The sequence below is a fragment of the Setaria italica genome, chromosome I (assembly GCF_000263155.2).
Source record: "Setaria italica strain Yugu1 chromosome I, Setaria_italica_v2.0, whole genome shotgun sequence".
NCBI lineage: Eukaryota > Viridiplantae > Streptophyta > Magnoliopsida > Poales > Poaceae > Setaria > Setaria italica.
The window spans coordinates 39,278,556-39,292,681 of record NC_028450.1 but is presented as its reverse complement, the minus strand read 5'-3'; the positions used below and the strand labels follow the sequence as shown (position 1 = coordinate 39,292,681).

At 47.6% G+C, this 14,126-nt stretch overlaps 1 protein-coding gene across 1 annotated transcript; it reads left to right on the top strand.

Moving 5' to 3' along the window:
• Positions 1–7,566: 7,566 nt before the first annotated feature.
• LOC101755591 lies at positions 7,567–12,955 on the top strand. The gene is made up of 6 exons (XM_004954001.4): positions 7,567–7,981; positions 8,067–8,160; positions 10,508–10,601; positions 10,696–10,739; positions 10,843–10,989; positions 12,056–12,955. Exons 1-6 carry the CDS (start codon positions 7,731–7,733, stop codon positions 12,692–12,694), a joined length of 1,269 nt encoding a protein of 422 aa, XP_004954058.2. The 5' UTR covers positions 7,567–7,730; the 3' UTR covers positions 12,695–12,955.
• Positions 12,956–14,126: the final 1,171 nt, after the last annotated feature.

The window sequence follows — 14,126 nt, the reverse complement described above, 5'->3', positions numbered from 1 at the left end:
CTGCAAAATGCAGGCACAAGTCGGAGATCTTGAGTGAGATTGATTAGTTGTGGCTGGTGGGCTTGGCTCCATTGGGCTTCAGTTTTTTAGATGATGGACCAGGCTCAAAAGTCAAAAGTAGGCCATATATTAGGAACTAATTTCATTTCATTCCAAGAGGGCCATTTTACCCACGACGTGGAGATCAGCGCATGCGCGTTGATTGGATTTCAGCCATGCATGTACATCCAAGATGCACATAGCCAACTATCCCTTCGATTACAAAGCCTTCACACCATATGATGAGAAGGAAAAGGAAGCAAGGAATACGAAATCTCAACTTGCATATAGAGCATGCATGTATCAACTTTTGGCATGTGCGGTTGTACCGTCCACTGGAAAGACTTTCCCAAGAGCCGGTCCTCATATTACCAGAGTAAGCTTTTTAGGATAGGATTCTCTGTTGAGACTACCGTCTTACTCACGGGTCCAACCTTAATTGGTTGCTAGTCTCACTTTAGTTGTTTTTATGCTATTTTTAAAAGTACCCACTCTCTTCCTTAGAATTTTATGAATCATGATATGACCTATTGTATATTGGGTTCATGATATCAAGGAGGACTCAAAATTATTAGGCTTGGCTATAAGTAGAGGAAATAAAGAAATTATGCAAAGCTTACAAAGTAAACTGGTTATTATCTAGGTTTATTTTATTAATAACACTTGGGATCAAAAGATGATGATGATTTGTGAGACTTGCCTTCCTCGAAATCTGGATCGTTCAGGGTTTCCTTCTCGTAGTACGGATCGTCAAAAGCGTTTCCGGTCTTGTCGCTTTCCCTTCTTTTCGAGTGGAGAGAGGGTGGGGGTGAAAGTAATCCACAGCTAATTGATATGGATGTTCAGCCTGACGAGGATGGAAACAAGGATAAAGAGAAGGATCCGGAGGAGGCTAACAAAGAAGATCCTGCAAAGGGAAATGGAAACACAGGCCAAAGTGAGAAGGAATTAGGAAAAGGAGGGAATGTCACTGGTGGCAGTATTGCATTGAGTGCCTCATTGACTACTTCGGTCATTACACTGGTCCAGCAAACCCAAACAGGGCTCGACACACTGTGGCTCTAAAGCTACAGGTATAGCTGAGAGCACCAAAGCTTGGGTAGCTGAAGCATTTTATTGGCAGCCGGCCATTGAAATTTTTTACAGGGAAGAAATCAGCTAGCAGGCCATCTGTTGCTGAACTCACTTCACATGCTATCTCTCCCGCGCCTACACCTGTTGCTACAGCTACTCCCACCCGCAAGAGTAAGAGGAGTGCGATGCCAGCAGATCAAGAGACAGTTGAGAAGGCTGCAAAAGTCAAAGCTCAAAAAAACTTAGAGGCGCCCGATAAACAAGGTAACGAGTCAAGAAAATTAGTTAGACGGGAATTTGTTTAGGCTCAACAGATGCTAGAACTTGTAAGTCAGTTAGCAGCCTTAGGAATATTGAATGTAGAAGGATTCGGGTTGCACCTCAAGTAATAGAGTTAAATGGAAATAATTTAGTCTCCACTCTAGAAAATGAAATTGATATAGATGATGAGCTTAATATCCTTAAATTAAACCAGTTTTGTGGTGACGTGGTGGAGGGTTTGAGTAATGGGGAGGGCAGTGATCTTTTTGATTTACTAGCTGCTCCTAGAAAGAAAAAAATCTAGTTCCAAAAAGAAAAAGTGAAAGGAATATTTTAGAATTGCAATGGGTTTGGAGACAAAAAATACAAATTTTTTCAGACCTTGTTCATGAGAAAAGTTTAGATTTCGTGACCTTATCGGAAACCGGGACGAATAACTACTCACAAAATTTCCTAAAAATCTTTGTGGTGGGAAGGACTTTTTGTGGCATGGAAAAGCTCCTCGCGGAAGATCTGGTGGCATGTTGGTTGGAGTTAATCTACTATCGTTTGATATTGGTGAAATTGAGGAAGGTGATTATTTTGTTAAATTTAAAGTGAGAAATAAACATGATGGCTTCCGATGAGTGTTGGTGTGTGTGTATATGCACAATAATAGTACAGAGAGGCTTTTCTAATCGAGCTGGTCCAGTTATGTATAAAAAAACTTTACCTATTCTAATAGGTAGTGACTTTAATATTATACGTGAACCACACGAAAAGAATAATGCCAATTATAATGATAGGTTGTTGTTCCTGTTTAACATAATAATAGATACCTTTAATCTAAGAGAATTAGAACTTTCAGGGAGCCAGTTTACTTAGGCCAATAGCCTAAAGGTCCCAACTTTCGAAAAGTTGGATAGAATCCTGTCTTGCACGGAATGGGAGCTGAAATTTCCGCATATACCATAGTACAAGTACTGACTAGAGAAATCTGATCACAATCCGTTGTTCTTAAATATGGGTGAAACAGTTTCAGTTAACAACAATCCGTTGTTCAAGTTTGAGCTGGAGATGTCTGGCAAGGAGTGGCTAAAGGCAATACCCCTTAGAGACCTGGCAAGCAAAAATCAGACGCTTACCATAATATCTGAGGGGGTGGGCAAAAATATTAGTGGTACTTATAAAAAAGGGAAAAAAGAGGCTCTTGAATGAACTGGGTGAGTTAGATAAAAAGTTAGAAACTACACCTTTAGACACCAATGTGCTTAATCTTAAACATTCTCTTAATAATGGACTAGCAGAATTGCTACGGGAGGAAGAATTAAAGTAGTACCAACGAGGAAACACTAAGGAGTTACTTGAAGGAGATGTGAATACAAAATATTTCCAGTTAGTGGCTAATGGAAAGTACAGGAATACTCGTATCTTCCAGCTGGAACAAGAGGAATGTTTAAGAAATATATTACCAAGTATTATAAAAAGTTGTTTGGTCCTTCATATAACAACTTTGTGTCTATGGAGGAGGCAATCCATGACGATATTCCTCAAGTTTCAGCTGAAGAAAATGAACTCCTAGTCACGCCATTTTCGGAGGTTGAGGTAGAAGATGCTATTTTCCAAATGAAAAACAATACTGCTCGGCCCCTGATGGATTTCCGCAAAAGTTTTATCAAGTTTTTTGGAGCGTGAGTGTTGCAGCTTTACCCGGTCCCCGCGAGAAGAAAAACGCCCACAAATTACGGGCGCCTTTAATTTGTTGCACAGCTAGTTCGTAAGGCCACGCTAATTATCAAAAAAGGAAAAAGGCCACACCAAAAGCAGCCATACATACAGCTCCTCCCGTAGCACGGCAGCGGGCAGCCAGCGTAGCACTAGCACTTCACCATCCAAGTGAAAGTTTTTTTCTTTTTTTGAAAGACCCATCCAATCGAAGCTTGTAGTAAGAACGACCAGTAGATGGAAAGCAAAAGATGTTGGCGAAGAGGTTGGTTTCGTGCGTGCACCGTGGATCTTGCAAAGCGCAAAACGGTGGCCATATCATTGGAGGACGTAGGATAAGGTTGTTGCCGGAGCGGAGACGGATAACATAAGATACGGTCACTGGCAGCGACCGTACGGAGCATCGGCGGCCATACGATTCATACAAAGCGTCTTTCTCCTTTTAATTTCTTCTTCAGATCAAAAGCTTACTGTTAGATAATGGCTCTGCATGACCGGGCGAATACTGAGGCTTCAGAAATCCAGAGTGGGCAACTGGGCAACCTCCGCGAGATGACGTAATTCAGATCGACAGCTCGTCGCACGCTCTATCAGAATCAGGCGAGCCTGTAGCGATGATATCTTCTTCTCAAGACGCACCCATGGACAAGGACCATGCTGTAGCACCTGTCCCCTCTGTCCTGCGGAGAGTTGGTCAATCAGCGTGCCGTTTGTTCCGATCCCGAACGCGCCCGATTTGCCCCGTCCTGCCACTGCCACTGGAGTCGAATAGCACCTTGACAGCGACAGCCGAGCAGCGACGTTTTCCGTCCCGTCCGCTGCCATTGGGCGCTGTCTCTTCGCCCCCATTTCGCTTGCCCAACGCCAGTGAGATGCTTCCTCAGGCACCAGCAATTGGTAGTATCTGTTCTCGTGCTTTTAGGTAAAGAGCGATCCATGGAGCAATAGGAATGCATGGATTGCCCCCTCCTTTCTATCTTTCCCTTTCTGTCGTTGTTTGTACTTTATGTTGTGTATTAAGCAGCCATTAGCATTGGGCAATGGTGCTGTTATCAGGTCCCCTTTTTCCCCTGATCGGCACTGCCTTTGCCTGCGTTCTGTTCGCAGCACAAGCTTGAAACAGAGAATCCATGGGAACCACTCCCAGATCCATGGTGCGCGAAAATTCGGTAGAAATTTGAGGGAAGGCACGCGCAGAAGCAGAGCTAGGCAGCTAGTAGCAGCGAATGCACTGCGAAACCCATACTGCAAAGAGGGGGGAAACGAACGTGGGATATACGGAGTACCATCTCTTTTGAGCAAGCAATCCACTGTTTGGTTCGTCAGATCGTCTGTTTGCATCTGAAGATCCCCCACTGCAAGATAGATAAACAATAAATTGGTGGATCTAGAGTTCGTAAGGAACAGGACTCTCGTTTAGGAGTCGATTGAAAGCGAAACCACGACCCTGTCACCATGTGTATCATGCAGGATTTGGTATTAGCCGTTTCAAAAAAAAAAAAGATTTGGTATTAGGTTCATGCAAGCTTAAAACCCACTCGATACCTTGCAGCCTACGGCGCCGGTGACGGCCAGCGCCAGGACTCTGCTAGCCTGCTGCCTTTCTTGAGCTAATGGACACAATATCGTAGTTGTATTAAAACAATGTGTGCGCCAAACAAACATTCATCTTCAGACCTGCTTCCACCCTGACAATCGAGAACCACCGAGCCACCGTTTTAGGTAGGCCGCACTGTTTAACGATAACCGCACATGCAAAGGAGACGGGGAGGGCAAATAGGATCCTGGCAAAGAGGAATCCCTTTCCCTGTCCAGTGGCCTGCAGCAGCCGTGCTTGCGGTTGAAGATGAGGAGGACCCTCTCTGTGTCTGCTGCTCTCTGCTCTGCACCACTAAACTCGAATGCCACTGGGGGAACACAGGGAAAGCTTGTGCAATGGCTCGTGACTCGGTATGCAGATTTTCCGTTTGCCTGATTGGGACGTCGAAATGGAATTTCCTTTGGCAATAAAAACTCTTCAGATATCGCGAGGGGGTTGGTTATACAAAGCCAGACATGTCTTATCACGGGGTATTTTTTTTCAATATCGTGGAAGAATTGGCCTTCCAATAAAATGTCGGTCACCCTGCAGCATTTCGCTGGGGCAGCACTAATCAGCGCGCGCTAGAAGGGCTGCCGGCGCTCGATCCCCGACAGCCCACTCCCATCCCCTCACGGCTTTCTTTTTTAAAAGTTTAAAATCCCGCGACTTTTCATTTTTTTAATATCATAACTTATACATATAACTTCGATGCATAACTTCATGATATAATTTCTTATGAGATAAAATTTTAGCACAACTTTAATAGTGTGCAGAACTTATGCGTACTATTTCTAGATACAATTTGCAAGAATAACTTCGAATTATGTTTGTTTAGAAAGTTGTAACTTGTACACACAATTTATATGCATAACTTTTTTCCTAACAACAAATTAGATGATAATTTCATAATACAACTTTAATGATATACACAATTTATACATGTGATATTTGTCTCAACTTTTGGGAGAAATGTTGTTAAAAAAACTATGCACGTAACTTATACGGATACAATATTTACTTAGTACAATTTGTACAAAATAATAATTACAAGAAAAAAACAAGCGTGGGGCGCAGCTCCGCATGGGCCAGCGGTACCTGGGCGTGGGGCCCGCGCCTTGCATCGCCGCGAAGCGTGGGCAGCGCGCGTGTAGAATTAAGGGGTGTTTGATACCCTGCTAAACTTTAGAATCTGTCACATCGGATGTTTGGATACTAATTAGAAGTATTAAATATAGTCTAATTACAAAAATAATTGCACAGATGGAGTCTAATTTGCGAGATGAATATATTAAGCCTAATTAGTCCATGATTTGACAATATGGTGCTACAGTAACCATTTGCTAATGATGGATTAATTAGTCTTAATAGATTCATCTCGCGAATTAGACTCCATCTGTGCAATTAGTTTTGTAATTACCTCATGTTTAATCCTCCTAATTAGCATCCGAACATCCGATGTGACCCTGCTAAAGTTTAGCATCTCGTATCCAAACATCCCCTAGTTTTGCGATTTCGCTGTCTTTCTCGCTGTGATTCAGCACTGCTGCTTAAGGCAGAATTCTCTTGAGACGAACTTTGATCCGACTTGATTCAGGCGTCAAAAGTTTCTAGATTCCGAGACGGCGGGATGCTGTTGTCGTCAACCGCTGCCTGTACCGGCTCGCTGCGACCGTTGGACCTGCAGCACGAAGCTCAAGCCCAGATAACGTGCACGCCAAGAACACGGAGACCAAAAGGTTGAGCTCACCGATCTTGCCGCACTGCCGCAGTGGTCAAGGCTCAGGACGAACCGCGCAACGGCGCTGCCCCCCGGTGGACTAGGCCTGTTTGTTTGGGCTGTGTTTGAGCTTTCAGCCAGCTTCTCATCCTCAAAAGTTGAAAGACCAAACAAACGGTAAGCTTTCGAGCTTAATTTTTTGTGGACTAAAAGTTCTAGCTTTCCAAAATACAATGGAAAGCTCAAAAGGAGAGGAAAACGAGCTTCTGACGGTATTTACCAGCCTGCCATCGGTAAAGTACTGAAACGGTACGTTTCTTTTTCCTCCCTCCGCCCCTGCCGTCCTCCCTCTGCACCGCATCGGACTGCCGCCCTTCTCCCTCCACCCGGCCCCTGCTTGTCGCCCGCCGCCCTCCTCCCTCCGCATCAGGCCGCCTCCCTCCGCCCGGCACCATCTCGTCCTCGACGCCGTCCTCCCTCCGCCCCTGCTCGTCCTTGTCGCCCGCCGCCCTCCTCCCTACGCATCCCGCGTCACGTCGCCCTCCCTCCGCACCTCTTTGTCCTCGTCGCCGGCCGCCATCCGCCCTCCGCATCCCGCATCGCGCCGTCCTCCTTCCACCCCTGCTCGTCCTCGTCGACGGCCGTCGTCCGCCCTCCGCATCGGACCCCTGCTCGTCCGGTCTCTGCTCGTCCTCGGAGAAGCTAGGTTGCCAAACGGACCCAACTTTCAGAAAGCCAGCATTCCATGACAAGAAACAAAAACCAGCTTTCAGAAAGCAAAAGCTCAAACAAACATATCTGAGCTTCGACAGCAGGATGAAGCTCACATCCAACATCTGCTTTGGAGCTTTGAAGTTTGAACGCAACCAAAACTCCCCTCACTGACAAAACGCTTCAAAAGAGAGAGAGAGAGAGAGAGAGAGAGAGAGAGAGAGAGAGAGAGAATAGTTTTGCATTCAGAGATAGGCCGTATCCGGCGATTCCCCGACCCCAACCCACCCACCAATTATGAACACACGATGACCCACAAGTTACCAAGTGTTACAACACCGCAAGAAACAGTGGATTATATTCGCGCGTCGCTTTCACCCAATTTTTCCCCCTCGCACCGGTCAGTCATCATCCAACACGCGCGCACCGCGCACGCAGCATCGCGGTGTCACAGGTCCCCTTCCCGGCTTCCCCTTCGCATCGTCCTCCTCCAAGTTCCTCTGCATCGGCTCGCCTCATCCCCGCTCCTATAAATAACCAAGCCCTCCATGTCCCCTTCACACACGCCCAAGTCCCAAACCCGCTCTGCTACTGAACAAACACACAGCAAGTCATCAACCTCCTGCCGTTTCAGCGCGCGCCATGAAGCTGGAGGTCCCGGCGAGGCAGAGGAGCCAGGACGCGGAGCAGAACGACAAGGCCGCGGGCGTCCTCGGCATTGAGCCATGGAACCACCCGACGACGAAGCTCCCTTTCCCAGAGGCGGGGGCCGGCGACGACGCCCTGGTGCCGCCGGTCAACTTCGCCATGGTCGACGACGGCATCTTCCGCTCGGGCCTCCCCGACGCCGCCAACTTCAGCTTCCTGCTCTCCCTCAACCTGCGCTCCATCGTGTAAGCGCTCAATAATAAGCTCCGATAGACTCGTGCCTCGTGCCCCTCTCACGATCTGTAACGACGTTGCTTTGGTGGTGATCAGGTACCTGTGCCCGGAGCCGTACCCGGAGGAGAACGCGCGGTTCCTGGAGCAGAACGGGATCGAGCTTCACCAGTTCGGCATCGAAGGGAGCAAGGTACCGACCGACCAACCAACCAACAAACATCTCAATCATGCCCTGTGAAAATCTTCGATTTGTGCACCTCGTCCGCGGATGCCAGAACGATATTTGTATCCAGTTCTTTTTTCCCCTTTTTTGTTGCGATCTGCGTGTGGCGGTAAATAATCTCTGCACGAACGCAACACAACAGTCAACATTAGCAGCAGCAGTATCGCACTGGCATTGCAGATTTGCAGCGGTCAAAAGGTTGCAGTCAGTGGAACACTCTGTTTGCCATGGGACTTGCCCTTTTTTCAGCGTCTTCGCGTCGCGTACGCGGTTGGGCAAACACCGGGGCAGGGCAGTTGTCCGTTTCACTATCCATACACGTCCTCCTACATGCATTTTCCTGCACGCCTGCATCACATCAGTGATTCAGTGCTCCCCTCGCAAATTGACAAGTCATAACTCACAAGTGGTTCATCCGTTCATGCATGAATACAAAAGGAGTCATCTAGTAACACTCCATTGCAAGGACCCTTCCCGTGCACCCTTCTTCTTTGGTTTTGCCGCTTTGGGATCCCATGACGGAAAAAACAAAAGCTTCTTTTGCCATTCCCATAAGCAACAGTAAAGCTATTCTTTTCATTATCCTCTGCATCCTGGGGGCGTGGTTCTTGTTTTATTATTTCTTCAAGTGGGCTGCATGCTGTTTTAGGACTTTGCTTCTCAGCGAAACAAGTGGCAGTTTCAGCATCATTTGTTTCAGGTTTAGGAGATTCCCCTATGCTTTATGGCCATTTTTGTGGCCATGATTCATAGTGATTTTAGTCGGTAAAGCTTAAGCGTTCAGATGGAGGGCTTTTTTTAAAAAAAATTTGGTCAGATGGAGTAAAATAAGCACAAGAGCTGAAAACAAAAGGTGGACTCTGCCTATTGGCAAAGTGTGCCTGTAAGGCTGTAACACATAGAAGATACTTTTACCTGTCGGGTGGGGTTTGACCAATGCTATTTCTCTAATAGTTAATTTTGTTGGTGATGACGGGGATTCCAGTAAGCACGAAGATAGACCAGGGATTCCCATCTTGTAGCTCTTCATTCTGTGTGCAACCCCACTCCCTCATTGCTTACCTTTCTGGTCTTTCACTGAAACATGTCTTCGTGATATCACTTTCTACCAATGCTGCCCATATTTATACATTGATTCCTGTATAGGTAGGCCATCACACATGCTAGTGTATGCCTAACTGCAACAGAACCTCCTGATGCTTAGAGTCCGAACAAACAGATTTCACCAGGTTCAGAGGTCAATTTTAGTAGAAATGTTTTTCACGAAACTGTTTTATGAGTTTATGTAGGCCCAGTGCCTTAGATATATCAGTATAACGATGTGCATAGCTCTGGTACTCGTGTATTCTGCAATTATGGTTTTATATTCTGAGTACTGTTGACTCAGTGAGAACACATTGCACATTCGATTCTTGTCCTTGAAGCTAGGGCCTAGGCCTGGTTTGGTTACTCCCTCCTATCATATCGAATGTTTAGATACTAATTAGAAGTATTAAACATAGACTATTTACAAAACTCATTGCACAGATGGAAACTAAACGGCGAGACGAATCTATTAAGCCTAATTAGTCCATGATTTGATAATGTGCTGCTACAGTAACCATTTGTTAATGATGGCTTAATAGATTCGTCTCGTCGTTTAGCCTCCATGCAATTAGTTTTATAATTAACTCATATTTAGTCCTCCTAATTAGCTTCCGAATATTCGATGTGACACGGATTAAACTTTAACTCAAGGAACCAAATGCCCCCCTTAGTGGTATGGTCAAGTTTGGACAGCGCTGTCAGCTTAAGCGTTCACTGACAGTTGTTTCAATCGGTAATTAACAGTGCTTGTTTACTGACTGACTTTGGCATCCATGGAAAAGCATCATTCAGTGGTGTCACATTGAGGTGGTTGACCTTATATGAGCGAGTGCCAAGAAAAACTTATCTTTTCATAAAAGTTGATTATTTTCCGCAATGGAATCATACATGTCGTCTGAAACGAAACTAGGGTAGCCTCCCACTAAAGTTCTGTCACCAGTACTCAATTAGGCACACAGCTTCTGACGGTAACGATTATTTGAACCCTCTTTCAAGTCGCTGACCGCTCTACTGATAGTGTTTTTTTTGTTCAGTGGTATGACGAGATCTTGCAACTGAACTTTTATGCATGGTGTGCCCTTATTGCATCTGCGTAAAATTTTGAAAAAATACTTGCTGGCTTTAACCGGTTCATTTTCATCCATTTTTGTTTCTAACGTTCTTTTATTCTATTTCCCCTGTTATTACAAAATAATATGTGGAACCTACTAATCCTTATCATCCACAGAGTGGTCTGACAATGCCGGAAACCCTGTTGCTAGGGGAACCACTCGTCTACATCCCTGAAGAAACGATCCGGGAGGCTCTCAAAGTTATTCTTGGTACTGCATTCACAAAGACTTTTGCTCTACGCCACAGGATTACAATTTTCACCATCTGACATCACTAACTCTTGTCCCTTTTGAACCAATTCAGATGTAAGAAACCAGCCGGTCCTCATCCACTGCAAGAGAGGCAAGGTAACTAAGAATCGATCAGCCCTGACTTCTGCAGCTCCTGCATTCCAGTTGCTTCAGCAGTTGACTGCAGTTTCCTGACGGCTGCTGCGTTGTTCTCTTTCAGCACCGGACTGGCTGCGTCGTCGGGTGCCTGAGGAAGCTGCAGAAGTGGTGCCTGTCCTCGGTCTTCGACGAGTACCTGCACTTCGCGGCGGCGAAGGCCAGGAGCACTGATCAGAGGTTCATGGAGCTGTTCGACGCATCGAGCCTGATGCACCTGACGGCCTCCCAGTAACCAAGCAAAGTATTGACCCCAAAGCGAGCGGTTTTTCTTGGCCGCCGGTCCCGATCCTGCAACCATGCTGGCAAGCTGTGTGTTTCTCCTGTTGTTTCTGAAAGCAACTCGGCAGAGAATAATGCTAGACCCGTGAGTGTTGTGTCCGTGAGGTAGGCAATGGCCTTGGGTTTTTGCTGCGCGAGTGTCTGTAGTTGCTTCGTGTTCAACTGATTTCAGATTCTGAAATGGTGATGGTCGATAGTGAGCACTGGGGCGGTAAATGGTTTCGTTGCATGATTGATTGATTCATCAGGAATTTGCAACAGGCCTCCTCCTCTAGCTTAGCGAAATGTGCTCCTGAACCTGAAGTGGTGACCTGGCTGAGCTGAATGTTGAGCTGGTGTCAAAAATGTATGAACACAAATGTTCTGGCGCCGTTCTTGTCCGCGTCTCGAAAGGGACGGTGGATCAAGACTACATCTCCCGATCCAACGGCCGATAGGGTCCGACAGTTCGAGTTCTCACAGGCTGGGTCGCAGATTCCATCCGCGTTTACCTACAAAATGGACGGTGGATTCGCATTCCATTTCGACATCCAACGGACGAGCATCCCGGCCCGACTCTATAAACAAAGGCAGCAAACCACGGCGCCGGAGCCGGAAAACCCCCGAGCTCGGCGCCGCCATCCCCCGCTTGGCCTAAACCTCCCTAACCCTAGGCGCCGGCGATGGCCCCCAAGCGCTCGGCTCCACCGCCGCCGCCGCCGCCGGCGGCTGCCTCCGACGAGGAGACCGCATCTGGTTCGGGATCCGAAGAGTCGGAGGAGGAGGAGGAGGAGGAGATCGCCTACTCGCCTCCTCCCGCCGCTCCCAAGGCCATGGCGCCGCCGCCGCCGCAGAAGGGCCAGGAATCCGATGAGGATGAAGATGAGGAGGAGGAAGAAGAGGAGGAGGAAGAGAACCACGTGCTCCCTCCTCTCGCCACGAAGAACCCGTCTCCGCCGCCGCCGAATCGCGAGGAATCCGAGAGCTCCGGCGACGAGGAAGAGGAGGAGACGGACGACGAGGCGCCGCAGGCGAAGCCCGCTCCAAACCAGGAGGCGGAGGGGAAGGGCGCGAAGCCGTCGTCGAGCGAGGACAAGAAGCCGGGCGCACCCTTCCAGCGCACCTGGTCGACGGACGACGAGGTCCGCATCCTGGAGGCCCTGGCCGCGCACCGCCGTGAGCACGGCACGCTGCCGCAGGTCGACGCTCTCGCCGCCACGCTCGCTGGCACCCTCGACAACAGTGGCAGCAGCATCGCGTTGCTGCAGGGTAAGCTCAAGAGCCTGAAGCGCCGGTACAGCTTGGCTGCCAATAAGGGCGAGCGACCGAGCAAGGATCACGACCGCCGGCTCTTCGACCTCTCCAAGAGCGTCTGGGGCTCCACGACCGCGGCGGCGAACGGCGGCGCGCGGAGGGAGGTCGCCGAGATGTGCGAGCTGTACCCGTACCTAGCGGAGGAGGTGAAGGCGCTGCAGAAGGCGCACCCGGGCTTGTTCAAGCGGGAGTTCGGGATGATAGACGATGACAAGGCGCGCGCGCTGGACACGAAGATCAAGAGGCAGAGGCTGCATCAGGCTAAGGTGATTCAGCGCCGCTGCGACCTGATCAAGGAAGTGACCAAGACGCTCATAGATCTGGTCGAGAGCACTATCTAGGCATTCCTGTTTATGGCCGTTGAAGTGCATTGGTGATCGATTACCTGCGAATTCTGTATCCAGTAGCTGAACCTCCTGCGAATTTGGCACCTTGATGGGTGTCGAATGTGTTTTGTGTCAGTGATGGCGATCGACTTGTTTGAGCGTCCGTGTTTGAGTCAGGACTCAGGAAATGCCTGCATTGTGGTTCTGTTGAGGAAGAATGTTTTGGTGTGGTTTATGAACTTGGCGGAAAAGTTTTGGTTATGCGGTTTGAGCTCAGATCACTCTCCATTTGCCTAGACTAATTATTAGTCAAAAAATTTTATGCATGCTTGGTGTATATAAGTTGTGTCAAGTGGCTTTAAGTTGATATTGAATTTGTACTATTGACAACAGTAAGAAAAACTAAAGGTCAGAAAATTATTTTCCATAACTTTCTCTCTTCTAAAATATGAGCGAAGAAATACGATGGCTAATTGCTGATGTGATACTGCTGGACTGAATGAATGGATGCTGCTCAGTGGCGTGAGCCGGCTGAACATCGGGAGCCAGGTCGCTAGCTAGACAGCTGCGCTGTTCAAGTAGGCCATTTCAGATCATTTTCAAATCTCAACGCTTGGTTGATCGTTTTCAAATTTCAATTCTTGATAGTTTATCATATTCAAATTTCAATTCTTGATAGTTTATCGTTTTCGAATTTCAATTCTTGATAGTTTATCGTTTTCGAAATTCATTGCCTGCTACTCTTGGGTCGTGGCCGTTGGTCCTCCCGTGCTCATCTGGTCTGGTCAGCTTCCATTGATAAACGTCGGTGTATGCCATGTTTCACTACTTACTATCAACGCATAATGTCTCCATCGGTAATCCTGACTCCTGAGCGAGAAAAACTTTAGCCGAATTTTTTCGTTAATTTTGGCCGGATTAGTCGGTCTCGCTCAATTCCACATCGACTTCAACAAGGATTCGATTCAGACTTCAAATGCGCCGCGCGTGTGATCACCTCGGACCTAGTTGCCCAAAGTTTGGAGGTGCAAAATTACTGTTATAGCACTGTAGCACACTGTAGCGTTTCGTTTGTATTTATGAATTATTGTCCAAATATTAACTAATTAGGTTTAAAAAATTTGTCTCGCAAAGTAAAAAAACTGTGCAATTAGTTTTTGATTTCGTCTACATTAGTACTTCATGCATGTACCGCAAGTTTGATGCGATGGAGAAACGTAGTGTCAAAATTGAGAGTTTTGAGGGAACTATTAACATGGCCTCTGTTCCCCGTCACGGTTGGCGCTTGCAGCGGCGGCACGGCACGGCACCTACTGACCTACTACTACTAGCGCGGGTGCGCGGCAGCAGCCCGTCCAGTCCCTGGCGCTCTCGCTCTCGCAGCTTCGCTTCCGCCCAGTCGCCTTCCCGACGTGGTCTCTCCCACCCACACACCCTTCCCCTCCCA